Raw genomic sequence first — 25,706 nt, 5'->3', positions numbered from 1 at the left:
AAGTTATGATATGTATATATGTGTTCTGCCTGCCTTTTTTCCTAGCTAGAGTCATAGCATTTTTTGAAACAAACTTTATTATTCCCTAATAAAGGACTGACCATTAGCTCTTGTCTATTTCTAGGTGTATCTCTATAAAAATTGTCAAATAATTTCGAAGTCTATTATTATGGGGCTTTATATTTAACATGATTATAACACCATCAGCATAATATATATGTATATAGAGAGTATTGCAGAAACACTCAGTAGAAGAATTCTCAGTTGACCAGGTTAAGGCTCTAAAGAGAGAAATAAGGTTAGAGAATTGAGATCTTGAATATATTATTAAAACTGTTATTCATTTTTATTTATACATATGTATGGCACATATATATAAGCACACTAAATAAAACAACTACCAGTGACATTTTACATATCTTAAATTAGTAATATAGATAATTTATCATTTGTATTTACCTTCCCTTGTTCACTAGGTATATATGTAATAACAGATAATAGTTCTAAAATGTTTTTGTGTGTAAGCTTAGATCTGCATCCAAATATTCAATTCGATTCAATAGCATACACTCAGAATTGTTCACTTACACACATCTGGTCCGAGTATGGTGCCAGAGATGCAGAATAACTTGAATACCTGAGGCAGAAAAATGTTTGAGTAATGTTTTTTTGTTGGTGGTGGTGTTTGTTTTTGATTTCTTTAGCTTTATTGTATTTAGTTCTATTCAATTTTTTTCTCGGTTTCATTGAATATAATAGACAATTAGTTGCTCGTATTTACATTGTACAATTCAATGAGGGTTTTTTTTATTATAATTGGCATATAATAATATACCAGTTTCAGTTGTACAACCTAGTAATCGGGGATCCACATAACTCACAGAGTGATTTGAGTAACATTTTTAATTCACTCAGACATTTCTCAGCCCTTCTCTTTCCCCAGCACTCATCGAGTAAGCTAAACTTTCTTCCACTCAGGATACTTTCATCAAAGAACACTTGTGGTCAGCTGTCTCTCTTAGATACTGGAGTGCAGTTCCAGGGTTCGGGTTTGCATTGCCTCAATTTCCTTTATTTCTTCCAAGGCATCATCACAGGACCTCTAGTCCTATCCTGCCATTTGTTTTGCCTCTTTTTTATAGTCCCAATATCCAGTTCTGTTATCTGATATCTTCCACAGCTATAACTGTATATTAGAGCTGATTTCTTTACCTTCTTGAAAAATTCATGTCTACCAGAATTTCACATAAGGGACAGTGAGAGTGGGATTATATTGTGCCTAATGGCCTATGAGTGGAGTGAGCTATAAGTCAACGTGTTAGTAGATTGCATTTTCAAGCATTGTTTTTGCCCATATCTTATTAATTAGAAAAAAACTTTAAAAGCTTTTTATCATTACCACACTTAGCAGTTTACAACATTGAGTACAATAATAGTACAGCTACCAAAAGGGCTCTTAAGCAGTACTCTTGGCAAAGAAGTGGCATTGGAAAGGACTTGAGCTACAACCTTTTAGGGGCTTGAGTTCACATCACTGAATTAATGAATAGTACACAATAAATAACCATTAACTTGCCTATGCTACAAAAACAGTGGTGAGCCTGTTAAAGGCATCCAGAGCTTTTCTTTAAAAAAAAAAAAAATCTCCTTTTCAATGTAATCCTTCACAAACAATAGTAATTTATGATCTGACATAGAAAACTCTATAAATTTGAACATTTAATACATAATACTTTTGTAACTAAATTTGAATGTTTTCCCAATATTGAGACTCCATAAACACTCAAGCCTCAGCTCCTTTGCTTCGACTGAACACCCCTGCTGTCTGTTGAAAAGAGAGAAGTTGTCTCAGAACAATAGTCATTCGCAGTCAGTATATTTAGGAAAAAGTCTGAAACAACAGATTTTGATACAGCTCCTGCTTTCTCTGTTGTTAGTATGGTTTCTTTTTCTCCTACCCTGAGATTGGCATCCTTCAACACCTCATTCCAGGGGACTCTTTGATGTGACCTTCTTAGCATGGGGTTGGCCTCATGTGTGAATTTCCACTTGTCAGCTCACTGGGGCTCAGCTTCAGACGGATAAGGTCCATCACTGACACGCTGCTGGCGAGGCCCAAGCCAGGCAGGCCAGGGCAGTGGGAGTCTCAGCCAGCAGAAGCTCTGTTGGCAGGGATATGGAGGAGATGGGCATTGCCTTGCCTTGCAGATAGTGCTGTTAATTCGAGGGCTGCATGTGATCACTACAGTCCTCTTGCCTTCACTGCACTTCTCAACGCAGTGGTAACCGGTACCTTCGCAAAGCTTGAAAAGTCCTGTTGGTGTGGGTACAGTCAAGATGAGCCTCAGAATCCACAGCATTTTCAGTGAACAGTGTTTCAATGAACAGGAACTTGGAGTGGGTGGAGATAAAAGTTACAGGGCATTGAGTACCTAGCAGAGTGTCAAAAATCTAGCATTTTCCCCTACAGTGAAGTCCTTCATTCTGATAATTTCTGATGCTATTTATTCCCTTATGTAGATTCAAGTTTCCATCTTATATCATTTTTCCTTCAGGCTGAAGTACTTCCTTTAATGTTTCTTATAGTAGAGGCTTGCTTATGACAAATTCGGCCTTTGTCTGAAAATAGTAATATGCCTTCATTTTGAAGGATATTTTCACTGGATATAGGATTCTAAGTTGTACGGTTTTGTTGCTTTCAGCACATGAAAGTCATTACATTGTTTTATACCTTGCTTTATTTCTGATGAGAACTCTATTATTTCCTATTTTCGTATCTTGTATAATAATGTTTTTTTTTTCTGTTTGTCATTAGTTTTTAGCAATTGATTTTGATGTGCTTTGGTTTTATATTTATTCTGCTTGGAATCTGTTTTTTAGTTTCTTGAATATGTAGATTTATATATTTATCTATTTGGAATATTTTTAGTCATTATTTCCTCTCCTCCCTGTCTTTTCTCTTTCTGTGACTCCAGTTACATGTATGTTAGATTGCATGATATTATCCTACAACTCACTGAGGCTCTGGTTCACTTTTTAAACTTTTTCTCTCTTGCTTCAGTCTGGATCATTTCCATTGCCTTGTTTTCAGATTCACTGTTCTTCTGTAGTGTCTAATCTGCTGTTATGTATTATATTTTTCATTTTATATGTTGTTGCTTTTTTTTTTTTCACCTCTAGAAGTTCTATTTGGTTCTTTTTAATAGTTTCTTTTTCTTTCCTCTTTATGTTCATTTTTCTTTTAGGCCTTTGAACATTTTTCTAGTAGTTGTGATAATGTCCATGTCTGTTAATTTCATCATTTCTGTCATGTTTGACTCTGTTTCTGTTGACTGGTTTGAGATCACACTTTCCTTCACTTCTTGATTAGATCATGAACATTGAAATAGTCTATTGTTTACTATCTGGATTTTATTACCTTCCTTTAAAAAATGTTGAGTTTTCTTTTGGAGTACATTAATTTAGATGTGAATCAGCACATCACGGACTTATTTTTTAAGTCTCATTGGGGTGGATCTAAAGCAGTGCTGTCCAATAAGAGTTCCTGCAATTATGGAAATGTTTTATATTACACTTTCCAGTATGGCAGTCAATAGTAATATTTGGCGACTAAACCCTTGAGATGTGTCTGGTGCAGTGGAAGGACTAAATTGTTATTTTAATTAATTTAAATAACAACATGTGACTAGTGGCTACTATATTAGACAGTTCAGGTCTAGAGTTACCTCGACTCTCATGCCAGTTTATCCTTACTCCTAAGGTGTGATCCTTCAGAAGTCTTTATATAAATGCCCTACATTTTCTGTGAGAAATCTCTAAATGATTAGAACTTGAATGTCTCCTAGTCTCATGCAAACTCCAGTAGTCGTTCAGTTTACAGCTCCCCAGTAGTTGTTCTTTACCCAGGAACTGACCTTCCTGGCCCTATAGAGTCTCACCCTACCCACATACAGCTTAAGGTTTAGCCCAGTACTCAAGTGGATCTCTATGCAGATTTCTGGTATTCTTTCTCTATGTATTTTGGTACCCTGCCCCACAAATTCTGCTTCTTTAGCCTTCCCAGCCAATCATCTCTATCTCTTTAGCTCAACAAGACCTCTAACCTCTGGTTGGGTTTCCCCACCCTGTTACCATAATATGCTGCCAGGCAGAAAGCTGAGGTGATACAAAGCTTATCTCATTTGTATCCCTTCTCTTAGAGATCATAGTACTGCACTACCTGTTGTTTATGATCTGAAGAGTTTACTATTTTTGGCCCAGTTTTCTAGTTGTTTGTGGCCGGATGACTAGACATCATTTACTCCATCTTGTTCTCAAGCCTGTAGATTGTACCTTGCTAACACTTTGTTCTCAACACAGTGTTAATGGTTGCTGCCATTGTTGGAGGCTATAGCACATTAAAACACTGGAGATTTTTCCCAGCACATTATAAATTTTGTCTGTTTATTCTTCATAAGGACAGCAATTTATGTAGAGATTCTGCTATTTATAAAATTTTCACAACAAATAGTTATTCAATCTATATCGCAAACTAGTGGGTTAAAATTTTAAGTACTTAAAAGTATAAGTATTGAGACTATATTTGTATCCTCCAGTGACAAAGAGGAATGGGTATATGTTTGGTATATTTATCTTTTAATGGAATGGAATAAATAGTCATTATTTAAAAATCTACCCATACCCTTTCATGTTGTACTATCACTTCCCAGCATCCATTTCTTTCCCAGTCCTTACAACAGCCCATTGAAGAAGACAATATTGTTATCTCTATTTTATACATGAGGAAACTGAGACACAGATGGGTTAAGCAACGTTGACAGGGTCGCACAGCTAATAGGAAAGCTGGGATTTGTATGTAGGTAGTTTGACTTCAGAGCCCATGTTCTTAACCACTACTAAGAACCTTCCAGAAGACCTAACAGTGTGAAGAGTATACATATATTTAAGGTGTAAATATTTATACATACAGTCATTCCTGTTTTCAGATAAAGAAACTGAAACTGAAAAAAGTTAAGTGACCTTCTTGGTGTCACAGCTAGTACGTGGTTGATTTGGAATTGATACTATGTCTGTATCCACGAACTGTCTATGTGGATAGTCATCACAGTGCTGTTTTTTAAAATGAACAAGTGAAATACTGGAAACAACAATGGGATAGTCATTAAGGAAATTATAGTACAATGCAAGTGACAAAATACCACACGACCATCTTTTTTTTAATGTTAAAGAATATTGGCAGAGAGAAAAGCACTGTGTAAAAGAATAAATATTTATTTTAAATATATAAACATTTATGTGAAGGAAGACCCACTTACTCTTGGTTTATCCCTGTACAGACACTGAAACAAGCATACTGGTTTTATTGATAAACTGATATTTAAGGTGATATTGTTACAAGGAAATTTAAGGAAAATCCATGCTTTCTGGCAGTTTCTACTGTAAAATAGGCTTTCTTAGGAATGATTTGTTTAAGTCTACAAATTTCCTTTTTTCTACCTACTTTCATTTTCTCTATTCCAAATATTTATAAAACTAGTTTTCCTTTCATAAATGATTTATGTTCTGTTTAATTTTCCCAGAAGCTGTTAGCAGGGGTCTGGTAACAATTAGTTGTTTGGGGGGGGGGGGTGTTTTTTTTGTTGTTGTTGTTGTTGTTAAGACAAAAAGGAAAATTCTTTTCTAGGAAAAATAATAGTCTCTATATTTTTTAACTCTGAAATCTTTACTCTGTCATCATATATTAAATTAACATATCCTGATTGGCTTTTCATTTGCCTAAATAGCTGTTGAAAGAAAGAAAATGACTTAGCAGAGTAATGGTAAGTAAAGAGAAATTATGTGAAGGCAGGCAAAAAGAACAGCTCTCTGTCCTCCATTTCCTTTCATGCGGAAGGCATAGGCTTGTACAGCTGTAAGACTGCAACAGTAGAGCTGAAGTAAATAAAGCAGAAACGGACAGCTTCAGACATGTGACTGATCCTCTTATACAAAAACCAGGCCACTGCATACCAACATCTCAGTAGCCTCTTGCTACCAGTGTTGGGCGATATGAGCAAGTCCAGCCCGGTCCTGAACCTTTCATTCTGCTCAAGAGAAAGACATGAAGACACAGCAGTTCATAGAGGATCTTGAAGACTATAGAGATGTGGGAACGTATTTTCATCTACTTTCACTATTTCCAATATCACACTGGGGCATTTCCTTTGTGATATATGGTCACTTCACCTCAGAATTCTATAAGGTATATGAAAGGCAGACTACTCTCACCCTGATACACAGCAACTGTCCCTAAACTCATAGTTACTGTGGTTATTAAATTACTTGTGAGGAATTGGTCAATTTTGTGGAAATTACAAAAATATTTACAAATATTCTTTCCCTCACATGTTTGCTTTGAGGAGGGAGTTTCATTATCTGGGCCCTGCTTTCTGTCTAAAACTGAAAGTCTACAACACTATAACCCCTCAAGCCCTTTTTGCCTCTTTAACTACAAACCATTATTTTAAATTTGATTTTAAATATTGGTGCTTACATTTTTAAAGGACTTTTATTACTTGAAATTCTTTAGAAACAGAAAGATTGCATCATACATTTAGATACCCAGAGATGCTTTTCAGTGTCATTTTTTAAAGTGTCGAGATTAAAAAATAACTTGAGAGACTTCTTTTTGTCAATGTTGTCAGATATTAGTTACAGTAACAACTTTTTCATATTATGAATATGTTCTTTAAAAAAATCAGAAAATACAGTAAGCAAAAAGAACATTAAAAGTGTCACCCATTTACAAATAATCATTAAGATAGAAGAAGCAACAAAAAAGATGTAATTACTATATTTCATCTGTTTTTACGATGCAAATCTTTTCAAATTTTAACATCTCTGAAATCAGGAGGTGTGAAGGAATATAATTGCCTTCTTTAGTGGTACATATAACCATGGTGCTTCTTGAATTTGATGATTCTTATATTCGATGAAATACAATAATAGATTCATTGTAAATTAGGGTATAGATCCTTGCAGATGGACCAGCAAATCTGAGGGTCAGAACTGCATTACACAAATTGCTTGCACTGATTTGAGGAAGCATTTCTAATCACATAGTACCTCTCTGAAACCAGTGTCTAGGGCATGCTGAACTCTGATTCCATTTCTATCCTCTTCACTGTCATACCTCTCTAGAGAAAGAGAAGCAGATGGAGCTTGGTTCTGGCACAACAGAGGGTGGCCATAGCATCCATTCTTTAAATCCCATAGAAGAAAAAGACTGGTTGGGGCATCTTTCTGAGGCCATCTCACCTTCACTTTATCTCCAGGAAAAAGTATATTCACCGATGATTAGTTTTGAGGCAGACAATAGCTGTTAAGCTTAGGAAATCTTTGATGGAGTGACTGCTATGCTCTTGTATATTTCATGGTAAGTAGTTTGTTTAACTTACTGGGTAATAAATATTTCTATGTTATAGTATATGAGGAGAGAGCTTTTTAATTCAAGTAATACTGGTATATAATCAGCTTTTTCAAACTTCTCCTGTACATATCTGTGTATTATTTAAATGCAAATCAAGTATCATGTATATATGTACTTTATTTTCTATTAGCTATTTTTTCATAAAACCTGTACTTTGAGTTTTCTTCTAACTAGAAATTTAAGTTTCTCCAATTTATATATACATACAGGAAATATTAAAGAATGAGAAACATAGAGAAGAAATTAAAATAAAAAGCCAAGATTTTTATGAAAAAGGAAAATTCCTTAGTAAAGAAAGCAATGAGGAGCTCTTGGCGCCACCAGCTGAAACTCAGATTAAAGGGCATGCATCTGCTCCGTACTTCGGAAAGGAAGAACCCTCAGTGGCTCCCACCAGCACTGGTAAAACCTTTCAGCCAGGATCTTGGATGCCACAAGATGGCAAGAGGCACAATCAGTGAATGTAATGTGTAAAATCATTTCATTTACATACATGTGACCATTTTAACAAATAAAAGAAGTAAAAAGTTATGTTGTATTTTCTGACTGCACAATAGTTCTCTATTCTATTAAGCTTAAGAATTCATTTTCAGTGTGCATAAGAAATGTGAGATTATGGACTATATCAACCTAACTTCTTTTAGACTTAAATCCTTCCTTAGATTTAGTTCTGGGTTTATGATCCTGTTTTTTTCCCTTTGTTGGATTGTTCCCTTAAGAAGTATCATGTAGCTGTAAATGCTCAATACATCATGAATCCTTATGATCATTTAAGAACCAGCTAAGGTATATCTTAATAGAAATAAGGATAAATATATGTGAGCTCTCCTAAATGATCATATATAAAAGAAAAATAATGAGAAGACTCCTATTTCTGAAGAGGCACTCTAAAAGATTCTAAGGAGTAATCAAGAACATGAATTTGGTTAAAACATTTTGAGGCTAAGATAATGTAGTTGATAAACAACAATGAAAAAAGAACCATAACCCCCTTGATGAGTAGATGGGACTAAAGCTAATTTACGGATTGAGGCTGGAGTTTGAAGACGAATTAGGACCAATAAAAGGAGAGAAACAATCACAAAAAAATATGGAAAAACAGTAAACAGAGAAGTGATACAATAGCAGAGTCCCGTGAGATTAAAAATTGCTTTGAGAAAATGGAAATAGGAGAGTTCTACAAAAGCGATTCCACTGATGATGGGGATTCCATGGCTTGTATATTGAAGAAAAATATAGATGGATGACAATGTTAAAACACTGACTTTACACAAAAGTATCTTTCAAGGGTCATACATTTTCTGAAGTGCACAACCAAGTTTTCGTTGCTAATTAAAGTTCTAACTAATACAGAGTTCTTCTCACAGTGTTTGGAATTATAAAAATAGGCACTCAATAAATATGTACTTAATAAATGACCCCAAATTTAATGCTCTGAAAAATATAAGGAAATTGTAACACCTAGTTAAGTGTTACAATGAACTCCTAAAAACAAAGGGTTAAGGTTTTTACTTAATAGATGGTAAAAATTTTTATTGCTTAAGAAATAAGCCACAGAAAAATACAACTATAGAATATTATATTAAAACAAGTAACCAAATGTCATCACCATAACATACTTATTGAATGACAAAAACAACCCCTAAGTGATCAGGTTAACTATTCTGTCTTTACATCATTACAAAATAATATTATATTTTACCATAGAGGCAAAAAAAGAACTAGGCAATATAAAAAGAGGTAAAATTTGTAGTATAATTGGTTGTAAATTAAGATGTTCTTGAATCCTGGATATCAGGAAAAATGTAAATGTTCACATATATTAGAATATTTCTGCTGTCAAATTCACATTAGCTTATTAATTATATTCTATACACATCTTTTATAAATGTTTGCCATATAGCCTGTTTATAGCTATCTTAACACAACAACTAACATTAATTTTAATTTTTACGGTTCTCATTTAAAATGTTTTAAATAAGCAGGGGGGAAAAAACCTTTAGCTGAGTACTTGTGAGAAAACACCTTATGTTACAGTAAGATTATATTAGAGTATGCACTTTCAAAGTGGTTTTGACAGGTGGGAATGAAGTTTGTAATAATCCATCCACACTTCTTTCCTCAAGGCTAACAATTTTAGGTTGTCTGGTTACACTGTTGGGTGGTATCAGAACAGAGTTAAATGTCCTATGTAAAAATTGAACTACAATCTTGGCCTAATTGTCTTTTTTTTATACTTGGCTTTTAGGACTGGCATGTACAAGCAGAATTAAAATATTGTTACTGTTGCGACAATCAGAGTTCCTTTAACACACACCTCTAGGTCCTTATCACTAATGAAATGAATTTCAACTCAGTGAATATGAGAAATATTCATTTATTAAAAGTACGTTATGAGGTAGATGGGTCAAGCCTACTACTTGCTAACCACGTGGAGGTGATGATATGTACCCCTAAGGGGTGGGCGGGACATGGGTTACAGCCAGGGAGGACAGAGAACTGTAACCCCTGGGGAAGGAGAGGTCTGCATTATATTAGGGCCATGATGGGTAGTTACAAAGGCAAGTGAAGTCATTTTGATTGACACTTGCCTACTACATAACTCTGCCTAGTGCTCGTGTGCTTACCCAGAATTGTCTGTTATAGATTCATGAACTTCTAGGCATAAACATAGTATTATAATGAAACAAAATTGTTGGCAATTTAGGGTAGTACCTTCTGCAGACTTCTGTAGCTGGATTAGGCCAGCTAAGATTATGACCCTCCTTTCCTTTGTCTCTGGGATGCCACACCCTACCAATAGGGTGTTCTTTGGGAGGTCTTCTAGGCTAGATCCCTATTCCTTTGTTCCCCTGTCGCTCATGTCTGACTAGCTACCTAACAGTATTAAAATATTACAGTATAAAAATATGATATTAAGATATATTTTAATATATTTTGGGTATTTATATTTTAAATGAGTGTTTTTCCATCTCTTCCAGACTTAAATTTATGGAGCTTTAATTCCAAAAGATGTTTATTTTTAAATAGTTTAATATATGCATTACTTTTTCAGAGGTAAATCCTTCCTGATTCTTACTTATGCCTCTACAATACATGCATATAGCATATTTTTGTTTTTATTAATAATGGGCTTATTACATTATACCAACTGTTCCAATATAGGAAATGTTAGCTGTTGTGTTTACTCATACAAATCTAGCTATGTCTTGAATATGTGAAGTTAAAAAATCAATAAAAGTGGAGAAAATTTTCCCATTATGCTATCCTTTTCCATGCCTTTTACTAACAGATTTTGACGGTCATTTATCAGTTTTGAACCAATACCATTACATTGTTTTTAATGCTGTCTCATTAACCACACTATTTAAAATGTAACTTGGATTTGTTTAGACCAGGCTTTCTTAAACTGTGTGTTCTTTAGGGAAAAGTAAGGTGAGAAGAGTATGTGATACTTAAAAGACCCCAAGAAATCATACAGGAATTAATCCTGTTTTACCATGTTTCCCAAACCTGGTATTTGAACATGGAATCCCTTTTAATGTTTGAGAAATGCAGAATTTGTCCTTATAATTTACTTCAGATACAAAATAAATGAGAGTGACCCTATAACCAATTACAAACATAAAAGCGGTCATTCCTAAATAGGAATCAAACTTTCTCTAACTTAAAAGCAAATGAGGTGTAAAGCGCCCCTTGCCACTTTACTTCATAAGAAGGAATAGGTGAGAAACTGTTAATTGTAATTTATCTCACATTGGGTTTCCATTTCATAGCTTCCTAAGCTTATTTCCAGTTTGCTTAGTGTAACTTCAAGAAATAAAAGTAAAAACTACCCTTGTACATCTGGTACAGTAATAATACCATGCTGGAGTTAATCACATGGACACTATGGATCAAATTCTGACAAATTTTGGGGGTGGGATGGGGAAGAAGGTAAAATGTTTGTTACAGGTGGCCCAGTTTTTTCCCCAAAATCAGACCAAAAAAAGGTAATTGATTGTATTCTCAGTTCAGAAAAAAAAAAACATAATTAAATAGGTAATTTTTAAAAGTAGTAATCTGAATAATAGTAAATGGGAGTCTTTCAACAATAGTAGTATTTGTGACAATGAGAAGACTGATTTTTCTAAAGAATCCCAAATCTCACAATAGTCTCAATTTTAAATCCCACCCTCACCCCAGACACAAAAACACACAGACAAATATTATAAAACCTTGTTGACCTCAAATGTATAAAAAGGCTCCATAAATGTTGGGAAAAGCTGAAGAAGCAAATGGCATATGCCTAAGAAATATAAAATTTGCATGTTAAGACAACAAAAATTATAGAAAAACAGATTTCGGTTAAATAAATACCTTTAAATTATCACAACCAATGGAACTGCAGCTTTACTAGATAAGCATTATGGTGAATATATCTTTTGCTTTTAGTACTTTTACTCTAAAATGTGGCCATAAGCAAGATATACGTATATATATATATATTCCTTCCGTGAACAGCTTGATAGCAGAAACCCAAAAGCATTTTAGATATATCTTAACTTAGTTTTTCTTAAACTGGGCTCTGCAGACCCATGAGGGTTAGTAGGTATATCTAAAAATTATTTTAAAGTTTTACTTTAACTTCAATACAAAAAGCATATCCTAGATCACTTGTATAACTCATATCTAAACATTGAATTATTTCTGTACCTAGGGTTGCAATGTGTTGATTACAATGGCATCAATTAGGAACTGGCAACCTAAAATAATAAGTGTTGTTGTTTAAACAAGTCCATAAACATTCTCAGGGGTCCTTAGGTTCTCATATTTGAGAAACACTGCCCTTGACTTTTACAAATATGCTTAGCTATAAATGAAATTCATAACCCTTTGAAAAGTCTAACTTGCATAGCACACCTAATTTGTATTTAATTATCCCCTCCTAAAAAAAACAAAACAAAAAAAACCAAAAAAACCAGGACCTCCTTATAAAAGTAACAAATTTATTTCGATATCTAGTTTCATTTTTAAATAGAAGCTGTTAGATAATTTTTGTAATTTAAAATTCATGATCAGAGGTGAGGAAAACATTAATAAGCTGTTAAATACTGACAGCAAGTAAAATTATTGGACCATGCATTTATAAAAGCCATTTTTAACAGTAAAAAGTTCCAGTTATACTATTTAACTGAAATATCTATAAGCTTATTTCTAACATTCTCATTGACATAATTTATCTTTTTCACCCAGTTACTACTATGCTAAACAAAATTTTTCCAAATGTTAAGACTTTCTTTACCACTTATGAAATGTGACTTATTGAGTTCCTTAAAAGAAATTTGAAATTTTAATGTTCATCATGAACTTGTTTGATCAAAAAGTATCAGACATAACTACCATGAGTTAAAACAAAAAATGGAATAAAAAGTAAAAATGGTAGCTATATAATTAGCAAATTATCAGATAGGACATTTTAACTATTTCTCATTTCTGCTTAGCACAAGTTAGAATAAACTGGTTCCAAAGTACTACAAGGTTTGGCATTTTTACTGCAAGCTTTACTCTACTTAGCATCTCATAAGAAAAAGGCAGTGTTCATCAGTACAAAAATTGTTATATCGGGTAGGTGGTATTCTACATTGTCAAGAAAATAAGATAATTCTTTATAAAATTAGACTTTAAAACTGCAGAATATGTGATAACTTACCAGTATCTCAAAGGCTAAAATGAGAAAAATGCAGAAAATAGATGTACTCGATTATTTTGAGAAAGCCAAAAATGATTCTAAAGCAATAGTGATAAAAGATATAATTAATACACTGTATCTCTCTTAAGCCAAACTACACTTTTCACCTCAGGACAATTCTGATTTTTACATTCTGAATTTCCTTTGTCCAGAACAGGACCCCATTTTAAGCGATTAATTGAACAGAGTTCATAATCTAAAGTCATTTTTTTTTTTCTTCAGGATGTTTACATTTCATTACATACGATGCAAAATGGCAAATGACTAGGTTGGTTATAAAGAAATTTGTAGTACAACAAATGCCAACTTACAATAACTATCAACAGACTTTTACACCAAAGCATAAAAGTTGCTACAGTAGAGGTCAGAACTAACATGATTCTTCCATATGCTCAGACTTCATTTACTAAATACTGTCAGAGAATCCAGAAAAGCCTTAGTGGGTCCTTCCAAAGCTGCACAATTTTCCAAATGATTTTACTCTGGTTGCAGAGCCTGTTCATTCCTTCAATCCTTTTTTAGTCGTTTAGCTTTTGCAATATTTTCTTGTCGTTTTTGTTTCTTTTTTTGCTCCTTTTCCCTGGCCTCAATCATCTTGGCCAATTTCCAAGAGAGTACAGCACTTGCTAGAAACAATGGAGTAAGGGCCAAAATAACTGTTGTAAGGAAGCCATATGGATCCTTTGCAGCCCATTCCACAACGTACTCGGCCCAAGCCTTTATATCAAACATCTTTGTAGCGGTCTTAGAAAAGGGGAGCTGGGAGGAGAGAACAAGAGAAAAGACAAGTGGTTAATCAAATTTTCAAAGTTATACAATCAGTTAACTCAGAATTCCATTATCGCTCATTAGTTTGTAAAAGTATTAAATAATACTATTTTAATATAGACTAATATCCCCAGTTAAGAATAACTCAACTAGAACAACCAGAAGAGTGTCATTTAAAAGATGTGAAGGTATAGAAGATAACCATGTGGACTCTGTCATAAGGACTATGCATTCTCACACGCTTCCTATATTCAAGACAAACTTTATTTAGCAGCATACTTGGATAAGGACCTTGAGTTTTATGCATTCATTCCAGGAAACAGCTGAGTTCCATTTGTCGTTTATTTGACATAGCCTTAGTACTATTAAGTACTAATTAACAAAAATACAAATCGTCAAATTTAGTGTTTGAAAAGGACAAGCTAGAGTATGTGAAATGCTTGGAGAAAGAGAGGTAATGGCCATTCCCAGGGATAAAAAGGAAAGGAAGTCGTAACACCCACATTCATATACAGATATAAGCAAAAAGTGACATGCTATTTTATTCCCTTTCAGCTGTGAGGACTCTTACTTGAAGACATAATTTAAAAAATGAGAATGTATTTAATTATGAGAAAACTAACCAGAACAAGTGCCAGGCATTTAGTTCCATTTTGAGTTGGTAAAGGAGGGCTCTCTGACAAATGAGGACAGTGTGAAATTAAGTGAAATTGTCTATTTTGCCCTAGAGGCTTTTCAACCTTTCTTGTTTGTGTCAACCTCTATTCAAAACGCAGAATTAGAATATCTGGGTAGGAATGGGTGTATATACGGTCACTTACAATTTCAGCTGGGATTTAAAAAATCATCTACCTTATGCTTCAGCTGTGATCTCTAACTTTGTCCTGGGATTATTAGTGAGCCAATTACAATTTCAGATGACCCCTGGTTGGTTGCTGTCTTCTTTAGCTCTACTATACACTTCTGAGAGAAGGTTTAAATTCTATATACTGGAGGGGTTGAAAAGAATAGATAAAAAAATAAAAAGTTTAAGTCACAATTTTCAAGATAATTATAATACAACTTTAAATGGAAAATTTCTAAAATCTATATCTTCGATCTATAAATGACATGTAAAATTGCAGGGCACATTATAGACATTTAATAACTATTTCTCTCTAATTTGAAGAATTATTACAATTGCAAATGCCCTATAAGAAAATACTAATTACTGTAGATCTTGTAGTTTAATAACTTGTTTCAACAATAAATTTATGAAGCACAGTTACATATAAAATGACTAGCTTACTGATGTTACAGCAAATGTCAACTGTAGGATTAGGTACATAATTACAAAATCAAACACCTCGCCTTACTTTTTAATGATTAAATCATTAAAGAACAATTCATGTTCTTCATAGAAAAATCAGAAGAGAAAACCAAAACAAAAATCACCAAAATCCCATCATCTCAAGAAAATTTCTGCCTGGTTTTAATTATATACTACGGTTTCTTCAAATTTTCAACTAAAGACACATTAAAGTGCCTAGGATATTGTTAAATATCCTAAGCCCACCTCCCCACTCCCCAAATTCATAAGCCCACTCACAGAAATCCGTTTTCAACTTCTCCAGCCCAGTAATGAATTAATACAGAATTCAGAGATAAGCAAAAGAACTTTGCAATGAAAAGTAAAGCGGGAGTGAAGGGCCCGGTTCATGACAAAGTTTTTGCCATTAACACACAAAAAGTAGTGATCGTCCACAGCCACAGACTTCCCGTGCGCCTCTCCGGACGAGATCCGCGCCTGAAGTTGTAGGTGACACAGCACTCCACCGCCATCCGCACTTCCGTTCCCTGCTTACGTTTCCCCTTGCTCATTCTTCCTTCGCTACCCCACCCGGCCGGCGGACCCTAGGGTCCCTGTTCAGCCGACCCTGGGCCTTGGAGAGTGCGGGCCCTGCGGGGCTCACAGAGCGGGCGGCTCCGGGATTCCCAGGGTCAGCCCCGCCACACCACACGCCCCCGGCGCTGAGGCCGCCTCTGCTGGGCACGAGGGCAAAGCTACCCCCGCAGCCGCCACCAGCCTTCCCTACATCGCACCCAGGACCTTGCACTCGGACCCCTACTCGCAACTCACCGTCAAGCCGGAAGCAGGAAGGCGGAAGCCCCAGCTTGGCCGCCCCGCCCACAGGTCGGCCCCAGTCTGGATCCGGCCCGAGGAAGTCGAGGGGCCAGTTTCCGGCTGCGCCATTACTCCGTGGGTCCTGGGACCTCGATTTCCAGGACGCGGGGCGGGGGGCGGGGCACCGCTGCGGTTTCCGGGGAGCGGCAGGTGAGGCCACGCGGGGTCGCCGCCGGGACTGACCTCTGGCTCCGAGCGAGGCGCTCCCTGCCGGGGCTGGCGTGGAAGCGCGATGGTCACAGGCCTCTAGGAGCGGGTCTGGAACCACCGAGGGCCCGCTGCCTTTGTCCCGGAGCTAGCCGGGAAACAGCTCCCGCCCCTGCTAGAGACAGTTAGTGGAGGGCCAGGGTGGGTGAGGTCTGTGGCCCCCTGGAAACCAATAAGCGGCGGCAAGAAAGGAGTTGGTCCCCACAAATCGCCCAAAGTCAAGGTGAGGGTCACACAGCGACTCCTGAAGGATTCTGGCGAGTACCTTCTGGTTCACAACCCCCCTTGCCCCTCTCATCTTATTGTTGGACAGAAGTTAAAGACTCACCTAGAGACAAACAGCTGGACCGAGGTGGATGGATGCACTGAAATCTTATTACTAAGGGAAAATGCAGCCATAATGTGTGAAGAGGGCTTGTTGTTGTTTGCTTTTAATTTAAGAACCTAACTCATTTCACAAAATAATGATTGATATTTGCCCAAAGTAAACGATAAATAATTAAACTGTCTAGGCATAGAGTTCCCACAGAGGTACTTTCAATACGCAAATAAAGGGATGCAAAAGTCAACAAGCAGAAGGAGTGAGTTAATATTTTCTTCTAATCTACAGGAACTGCGAGATTAGCTCTGGTTTGGTTGGTGACCAAATTTTGTGATTGCTTGCGCTGAACTGCTGTTTGACTACTGTAAATGTTGCAAGACCTCTTCACTGTTGTATGCCAAATAAAGCAGGGTTTTGTTCTTGAAAGACTGTAGAATGTTCTCTTTGAGAAGCAAGCTGTGACATGTATAACTAGTTTAGGTATAACAACAGTAACTATTATTTACCAGGGAACAGGCTTTTGGCACATAATCTAATGACCTAAAATACTGTTCTTTGGGCACTTGTTAATGTTTGTGTGTTGTATTAGCAGCAGTTGTTTTCTTACTCATTCTTGTTTGAAAACTTGGACGATGGTTTCAAAGCTTGTACTGCTTGGACCTAGCCTGTACCTGTAGTAGCCAGAAAAAGCAGACTCAGTCACTGGATTGTGTGTACTGAAAACTTTATTTGCTAGAAGTAACATTATGTGATTTAAAAAAGCTTGCCCAAATAGTAATTTGGGGTGGGGGATCAATTTATTTTAACATCCTTCATTCCAGAGGCCAAGGTGTGTGGGTTTTAAGTGTGGAGAGATAGTGTTCCCAATTACCACCTCCCCATTAGTTTACTCTGTTGTATCCCTCATTAAACACATAGGAGTCTTGGACCAAAAGAAAAGGCACGTAAGGAGGAAGTCTCTGTAGCTCTTTGGCTCTAGTGTAGACCATGCATTCACAGTCTTAATATTACTGAGCCAGTGTCCAGTTCCAGTTCCAGCCACAGGTGAGCTCCTTGTTGCAACCTCATTAAACATTGGCTTAATGAGCAGTGGTGTCAAAATTAGTTCTTTCTGTAGTGAGACTCTTAGCTTGTGAGTTGAGATTCACTTGTGTTTGGATCTGTGTGCTCTGATAAGTCATTCTGAGTCTGTTTCCTCTTCTGTTTGTGGAGAGCGTACATTATCTCTGGTGTTCTTTCAGCTTTAAAATTCTGTCGGACTGGATATGGCCATTTTTCTGACTTACGTTTCATAAGCAGCAGCAGAATAAGGAATTTGGTTGAAACATCATAGCCAGTTTTCTTAAGGTTTTATTCTTTATTTGAAAAGATTCTTAATCGAGTTTTAATTCTCCCTCCCTCACATGTCTTTCAGAATACCAATTTAGAATAACAAGGGACTAAGATCTGCTTGTATTTATTTTTAAGAAATAAAATCTTACCATTCGTGTAGCTTTAACCAAATTAACTAAACCTTACACTAATTAACTAATTAATAATTTCTGTGTTGCATATCATACCACCAGCCCCATTCATACTAGTTACTCTGCTGCAATTATATTTTGAAAATGGAGTCTTATAAAATTCAAAGTTTTTTTTTCTCTTAAAAAGGTAATTCCTATTCTTTGTCATTAGTTTGGTTTAAAAGTATTTTTCCCTTGGATGGTACAAAGTTACAGTTCACTGACTCATGTCAAAATTGTAAATGAGTGAAACCTGAATAAGGTTCTGTTATAATAATCTAGATTTGACTAAATATTTTGAGGGCTTTCCTACCTGCTCAACATTTTGTGCTTATTTCTCTGTAGTAACACTTCACATATTTGACTTATTTTGATGGAATTTGTTTCCTTCCCTAAGTTTTAATTTTGTGAGTTTTTTCCTTCCATAAAAACACAACACAAGTACATTTCTTAATGGGCATACTTATGTGATTAAAAAAAGTCATAATCAAGTTTTAGTGATATTTGGAAGATCATAGTGAAGAATAATAATTTTTTAAAGCTATTTATTGAGTTCTGACTATGTACTGAAAACTGGATTAGATGCTCCATCTATTGCCACTAACTGAGACTGAACAACCCCACAGGTTAGTATTCTTATACCCATTTTACAGTTAAGGAACCAGAGACTTAAAAAGTAGAGCAGGATTCTAAACACATCTGCAAAATCTCTACTCTTTTTTAATGTCCAAAGACTTGGCAAAAAATGCCAGTTTAATAAAATGAAAGTATGTTTCTTGATTCTATAATCGTCACTTAACTAATGATCATGACTAAAATCTTCCTAATACTTCACAATTGCCTATTGCCCAGGTGGTGGCAGTATGTCTCAAAGAGCTGTTGAGGTACAGAAGGTTCTCTTGAACCTTGCTAGTTGATTTGCCTCTTCATCTCATATACGCGACCTGTCTACCAACCTCTAACTTCTTTATCATCCCTTTTCACTGTTAGACCAGCCGATCAGTGATTCACTACATCTTCCATCCTCTCTTCAGCCTCATCTGAATGGGTCATACTCTGCCAATTTTCTTTTAGTCTGCTTTGCCTACAAAGCATCACCAAATTATTACTTTCTAGGAAGTTTGTGTTGGCCTATCTGATAACAACTTTTTTTCAAATATTTTCACCCATTAAAAACAATTTGACAGAAACACATCCTAAACTAAATAATTAGCTAATATTATAAAGTACTTGTTTATATTAGAAGGCATACTTCTTAAAAACTTATGGGGGACACCAATTAAGAAGGTAATGAAATGCTTTTAAAAGATAGAATTAGTCTTCACAATAAGAACAGGAAGATTCAGTAGGGAACAGTGCAAGGATATCTAATGCAGAAGGAATGCATGTAAATATGTAGCAGAATAGTTAAACCTACTTCAGTCAAAAATTGCTTGGAACATTATTCTCATATCTTTGCAGGGCTATTGCCTTCCTCCTCACAAAAGGCCTCTCTACCCCTATTACTTTTATGTTTTTCACAGAACTTCAATTTGACATCTTATTTGTTTACAAGTTTATTGTCCATATTTCCCATAAGAATGTAAGCTATATGAGATCAGTTACCCCAGATCTAGAATATTGTTTCAAATAATTGATTCCAGGATATAGCATTGATACTTACAAATTAAATTGTTTGTGTTTGAACAAATCATAGAAAAATCTAAATTCTGGGAATTTGTGAAGCTTGTATTAAAGTACCAAACTGTTTCAAAAGTATTAAGAGATGCTCTAGTAAGAAGAGGCCTAAAGATTAGCAAATAAGATGTTTGAGGAAAGGTAAAAATAATGTGGTTAGCTTGTTAATGAAAGAGGACTAGTTGCTTAATGATTTCCAAGCTTGTAAAAGCATGGACAAGGAACATAGAGATTCATCTGAAGATGATGAAAGGAATTAAGATAAAAGGAATTAGTCTTAGGCTGTAGGTGTTAAGATTTAAGATAAGATCAAGCTCCACTAGAAATCTAAACAGAGATCTTTGAAAATGGGTTATAAGCATATATGCAGGCTAGATGCCCTCTCTAGATATTTTCCGGCTTTATGATTCCCAATTCAGATTACAGGAGAAATACTGAACTTAGATAGCAGATGCTTTAGTTGATTATTCCTTGCTGCCCCTGGCCGTTTCCATGCATTTTATAAACATTTCAGTGTGTTTGAACACAGTCAATACAGGTGGTTATATATTGCTGCTTTGGGTAGTTTATAATTTTTTTTTATATGATACTGAAAATTAGATGTTTCTGCTTTTTAACACCGAAACTGTTTACCTTTATAATTCTGTATCTCCAGAATGTATTATCCATGTGCTTGCAGCAAACTACATCCCTGTAGTTAGAGGGCACACCTTTGAAGGGGTAAAATTTCCAGCAAATTCTTCCAAAGCCTTGGATTGCAGTCCTGTTAAAATTGTGAGACACTAAGCTTTCCTGCTGAATCTAGAGGTTCAGTTATTAGGCCTGTCCCTAAATAAAGTAATTATATTAGCCATGTCAAGTCACCTTTTATTTCTGATGGGGGGACCTCCTAGCCATTAAATAAGAATTGCTGCTTAATTGGGAAAACTAATCTATATATAAGAATTCTTTGGTGTAAAAGCAATACATATTGCAAAAGCAGCCCCTAGCACCATCACCTTCACTGAGTAGTGTTTTAATGATACCTTCCAACTTCACTTAAGCAAGTTACTTGAAGTAACCATATAAAACATTTCAGCCATATTTGCTGTATTATCAAGGACATTGTTCTTTGTGTCAGTGCCCTTTATATAAAATCTCGTGTAAGATATTTTAGAATGTGATTCTAAAAAAGTTTTGGAAGCCACTTAAAAATTTTTATTTTATTTTTAAATTTATATTAATTAGAGTTGACATGCAATATTATATTAGTTTCAGGTATACAAAATAGTGACTATATATTTATGTACCTTACAAAGTGATCACCCTGATAAGTCTACTACCATCAGACACTACACATAGTTATATTATTGACTACATTTCCTATGCTGTACTTTACATCCCCTTGACTACTTCTATAACTGGCAATTTATACTTCTTAATCCCTTTCACCTTATTCACCCATCTCTCCAAACCCCCTCCATCTGACAACCATCGGTTTGTTCTCTATGAGTTCATTGCTGTTTCGTTTGTTCATTTATTTCTCTTTTTAAATTCCACATGTAAGTGAAATCATATGCCATTTGTCTTTTTTCTGACGTATTTCACTTAGCATAATACTATTTAGTTCCACCCATGTTGTCACAAATGGAAACATTTCATTCTTGTTTATGGCAGAGTAATATTCCATTGTATATATGTATTATATTGTTTTTATCCATTTGTCTGTCAGTGGACGCTTAGGTTGCTTCTATGTCTTGGCTATTGTAAATAATGTGGCGGTGAAAATAGGGATACAACGATTTTAAATTAGTGTTTTGGATTACTTTGGATAAATAATTAGAGTGGAGTTGCTGGGTCATATGGTAGTTCTATTTTTAATTTTTTGAGAAACCTGGTGTTTTCCATAGGAGCTGCATCAATTTACAATCCCACCAACAGTGCAGAAGGGTTTCCTTTTCTCCACATCCTCGCCAACTCTCGTTTGTTGATGTATTGATGATAGCCATTCTGACAAGTGTGAGGTAATATCTCATTGTGGTTTTAATTTACATTTCCCTGATGATTAGTGATGTTCGGCATCTTTTTATATTTCTGTTGGCCATCTGTATGTCTTCTTTGGAGAAATGTCTATTCAGGTCCTCTGCTCATTTTTTAATTGGATTGTTTGGGTTTGGGGTAGGTAGATTTGATGTTAAGTTGTAAGAGTTCCTTATATATGTTGCATATTAACGCCTTATTAGATGTTCATTGGTGAATATCTTTTCCCATCCAGTAAGCTGTTGATGGTTTCCTTTGCTGTGCAAACACTTTTTAGTTTGATGTAGTCCCATTTGTTTATTTTTTCTTTTGTTTCCCTTACCCAAGGAGACGTATCAAAAAATATATATAACTGAGAGCTATGTCAAAGAGTTTACTGCCTATGTTTTCTTCTAGGAGTTTTATGGTTTCAGGTCTGGAAGTCACTTTTTGATAGCAAGAATTTTACCTCTCTTTGATTTGACTGTCAGGAAGCTCAAGAGCCAAATTTGAAATTCCTGTTTAACATCCATCCTGACCTGCATACTTATATTTCTTTTTAAATATATTTTTCCTAGGGCAGGTATCTTATATCTGTCATTATTATATATACTTATGTAGTAAAAGACCTCAAGTCTTTGGTGAAATAAGTCATGGCGTAGTTTGTGTGTAGATCAAGTGATTGAAAATCAGAACTTTACAAAGACTTTTGATATATAACAGGTAGTTATTTTCTAGTAAAATTCTTCCACTAATTCTAATTTTTATGTTTAAAGTCTTATAACCATATTTTTCATAACTAGGGAACATAGGCAATCATTGTTAGGAATTGCATCTCAAAGTCTAATTCTAAAAGATAGTTTGTGTTTTCAATAGCCCTTGGAGTACAGTGTGTATATTTGGAATCTGATTTAAAAGTGAACAAAAATTTACTGGTGCCAAGCTATAAATATAGTTTCTTAAACCTTTACTTAGAGACATATCATAGTCCCAAATTCATAAATTGCTTTTGCTGAGTTTACAGTTTATATTCTTAGGCTTTAAATCAGAAAGTGAAATCATCTGAAACTCAAAAACTCTGTTCTGATTCACATATGTCCTCTTGAAGTATAAATAATAGTGATGCATATGATGAGTTTCTGGAGGCTTTGAATTTGGAGTTTCCCTTAATTTTTAGGTTTGACCTTGATCAACTAATTTTCCATTCTCTGTAATAAGCAGATAATAACCTGCTTTCATGAAAGTTGGACCAATGTTCTCTTGAGATTTTCATTTCTAGGTTTTAATATTCTGTTGTAGAAAACCATACTGCAGTTGTAGACTTGTATTATTAATGAATATAGGCGTATAGCAGTGTGATTTAATCACTAGTTCTAGGTTCATATTTGATCTTGTTATGTGGACCAAAGAAATCATTTAACATTTCTGTGCCCAGGATCCCATGTCCAAAACATAGAGTTCATAATACCTTTTTTTTGTAACACTAACTAGTTAATGATTGGACATGTAGCTTTCTTTTAATAAAAGCTTGTATTCTCAAAATTCATTTGTAAGTTGATTGTTGGGAGGCTACTTAGATCCCCAGGAAATTGTGTTATAAATAGTGGTTAAGTTCTTCATTTAACCTCTAAATACCTATTTGACACACAGCTTGAGTGGAAAGAGTGCCTCTGCATAAAAATAGTAGATGATTTTCAATACTAGTAGTAAAATAGTAAAAATTAAATACATTTTGGTTGCCTTGTACCATAGTAAGATTTTATAAAGAATGATGGAAAATGAACTTGTCTAAGTCCATTTCTTTTCAAATTTTTATATTCTAAAAGGTACGAATGCTTTGACAGCACCTTCTGACCATCTTACCATATATGCAGAGTGATACATCTTGCCATATATGCAGTCCTGGAATCACTGTTTCTTGCAGCTGTTATCAAATCCGCTAAACACTTTTAAACTACAGGAAACTAAAGTTACATATGAGTCTATAAATCATTCACGTGTGTATGCAGTGCATATGGAATATATTCATGTACATTAATCTGATGTGCTCCTCTCCCACTTTATTGTCTATAGAATGAAGTACAAACTCCTTAGAGGAGACTAATGATTCTCTGGCCCAACCTGCCATATAAATCTTTGACATGATAGAAGACCATTTATTTCAGACCTCTGCAGCTCTAAGACGTGACTTAGTGCAGTGGTTGTAGCGTAGTCTCTGGAACCAAAGTACCTGGTTTGAATTCCAGCTCTGCTAGATGAGGAGGTGGCTATGAGGTGCATTACCTCACAGACCTGCACCGCAAGGAACTTGATTGAGGAAAGGCCCAGCTGCTGTGTTGGAATTCATCACTACATTTGTGCCGAGATCTTGCTGCTTTCACTGCTCAATGACTGAGCATGACAGAAATACTAAGACTCCTGGTGGCCAACTGGGGCTCAAGGACTCCCCCCAGTTGCCTTGCCAAGCCTGTCTTAGAATATGTGGTAGTCTAGGACACTTCCAGCCAACCTTCCTTCCCTCTCTCTCACTTAGGGATCAGATTTCCATCATGGGGTGACAATCCACTTAGTCTTGTCCACTTCCCTTCCCATTTTCTCTCACAGATATTTCCCTTAATAAAAATCTTACACGTTTAATCCCATCTTGGCTTCTGGGATAGTAAAATTGGAATTTGGGACAGGCTCATCCATTACTGGACATAAAGATCCCACCCTGGTTGGTAGGAGGGGCACTCATCACCCCTGGCTTAAGGTTACAGGTTAACTTATAAAGATTTCACCAGTGTTGACCTGGGACAATGTCCCAGTGGAAGGGCGCTGTGGTAGGCGTGATGATAGAGGTATTTTAAAAACATGAGGAATAGTACCTACAAAGACAACAGAGTCGGCTGATAACTGCTAAGTTGTATTAAAGCACTACAGTAGAAAAATGAGAAATGGCTGCTAATAAGCAGTTACTAGCTCAGTGTGAAAGCTGGAGAGCCTCTGTGGTAACTTATAAAGACATGTTTATCGCTTATAGTGGAAGGACAGACTCAGTTGAACCGCAGACTGAAAAGCTCGCCAATCGTTGGAGTCCCAGAGCTCCAGTGATATTTGAGCATTGAACGTTTAGCCAAGGCAGGTCTGTTACTGTGAAGGTGGGGAAACCTAGGATCCTAAACATGCGATAAGGTCATCTGAATGGATGTCCCTGCTACTCTCTCTAGACCCTTAAGGCTTGCAGAGGTAGCCTTTTTCCAGTGCAAAGTAGCTTTGTTTACTGTGCTGGAAGTTGCTACAGAAGCCTCTTGCCCACAAGGCAATAGCACACACCTTCCCTATGCTGCCCCACCTTCTTTCCTGGCTACCAAGCCAATAACTAACCAATAACAGAGCCAATAACTGGGTTAAATCCCAGCGAAGGAGACTGTTCTCCTAAGAATTTGCAAGTTTAACTGGCGTGTTCTGACAGGAACCAGAGGAGGACTTTTGGGATTGGATTTTAAAGATGTTCAGAGGGGTCAGAAGTCGGATTGGATGAATAAGAATTCATTGACTTGGTATTTTCTCAGGTATGGAGTATATATAACACTCTAGCAAGAATCCTGCTATAGACTGAATGTTTCTGTCTCCCCCAAATTCATATGTTCAAACCTAATTCCCAATGTGATGGTATTTGGAAGTAGGACCATTAGGTCATGAGAGCGGAGCCCTTAATGAATGGTGGGATTAGTGCCTCATAAAAGAAGCCCTAGAGAGCTCCTTTGTCCCTTCTACCATGCAAAGCACAGCAAAAAGACAGCTGTCTATGAACCAGGAAGCAGGCTCTCACCAGGCATCAAATCTGCCAGCACCTTCATCTTGGACTTACCAGCCTTCCAGAACTG

At 35.9% G+C, this 25,706-nt stretch overlaps 2 protein-coding genes and 1 long non-coding RNA gene across 10 annotated transcripts in view; 2 read left to right on the top strand and 1 right to left on the bottom strand.

Annotated features, from left to right (window-relative positions):
- NDUFAF2 (NADH:ubiquinone oxidoreductase complex assembly factor 2) overlaps window positions 1-8,006 on the top strand; it is a 125,717-nt gene extending 117,711 nt beyond the window's left edge. The window contains exon 4 of the mRNA XM_011377358.2: window positions 7,678-8,006. Coding sequence (XP_011375660.1) covers window positions 7,678-7,929 — 252 coding nt within the window. The 3' untranslated portion in view covers window positions 7,930-8,006. The remainder of the gene's footprint in view (window positions 1-7,677) is intronic.
- Window positions 8,007-12,435: 4,429 nt separating this feature from the next.
- Window positions 12,436-16,182, bottom strand: SMIM15 (small integral membrane protein 15). Of its 7 annotated transcripts, none has more exons than XM_011377357.2 (3): window positions 15,556-16,070; window positions 14,820-14,956; window positions 12,436-13,958 (listed from the first exon to the last, which is right to left on the bottom strand). In XM_011377357.2, exon 3 carries the CDS (start codon window positions 13,929-13,931, stop codon window positions 13,707-13,709), a length of 225 nt encoding a protein of 74 aa, XP_011375659.1. In that variant the 5' UTR covers window positions 13,932-13,958; window positions 14,820-14,956; window positions 15,556-16,070; the 3' UTR covers window positions 12,436-13,706. The 7 variants fall into 7 exon arrangements, 2 of the variants coding, with proteins under 2 accessions (XP_011375659.1, XP_023377409.1); XR_002776652.1 differs by lacking the exon at window positions 15,556-16,070 and adding an exon at window positions 16,087-16,182 and having other exon boundaries at window positions 13,731-13,958; XR_002776651.1 differs by having other exon boundaries at window positions 13,731-13,958; window positions 15,692-16,070.
- LOC105303624 overlaps window positions 16,181-25,706 on the top strand; it is a 75,879-nt gene continuing 66,353 nt past the window's right edge. The window contains exon 1 of one of the 2 annotated variants that reach the window (XR_002776656.1): window positions 16,181-16,281. This is a non-coding gene — a long non-coding RNA (uncharacterized LOC105303624). The other variant, XR_896922.2, reaches the window with a different exon arrangement.

Source organism: Pteropus vampyrus, unplaced genomic scaffold, assembly GCF_000151845.1.
Source record: "Pteropus vampyrus isolate Shadow unplaced genomic scaffold, Pvam_2.0 Scaffold310, whole genome shotgun sequence".
NCBI classification, from domain to species: Eukaryota; Metazoa; Chordata; class Mammalia; order Chiroptera; family Pteropodidae; genus Pteropus; species Pteropus vampyrus.
The sequence above is the reverse complement of the archived record's forward strand: the minus strand, read 5'-3'. Positions and strand labels throughout refer to the sequence as shown.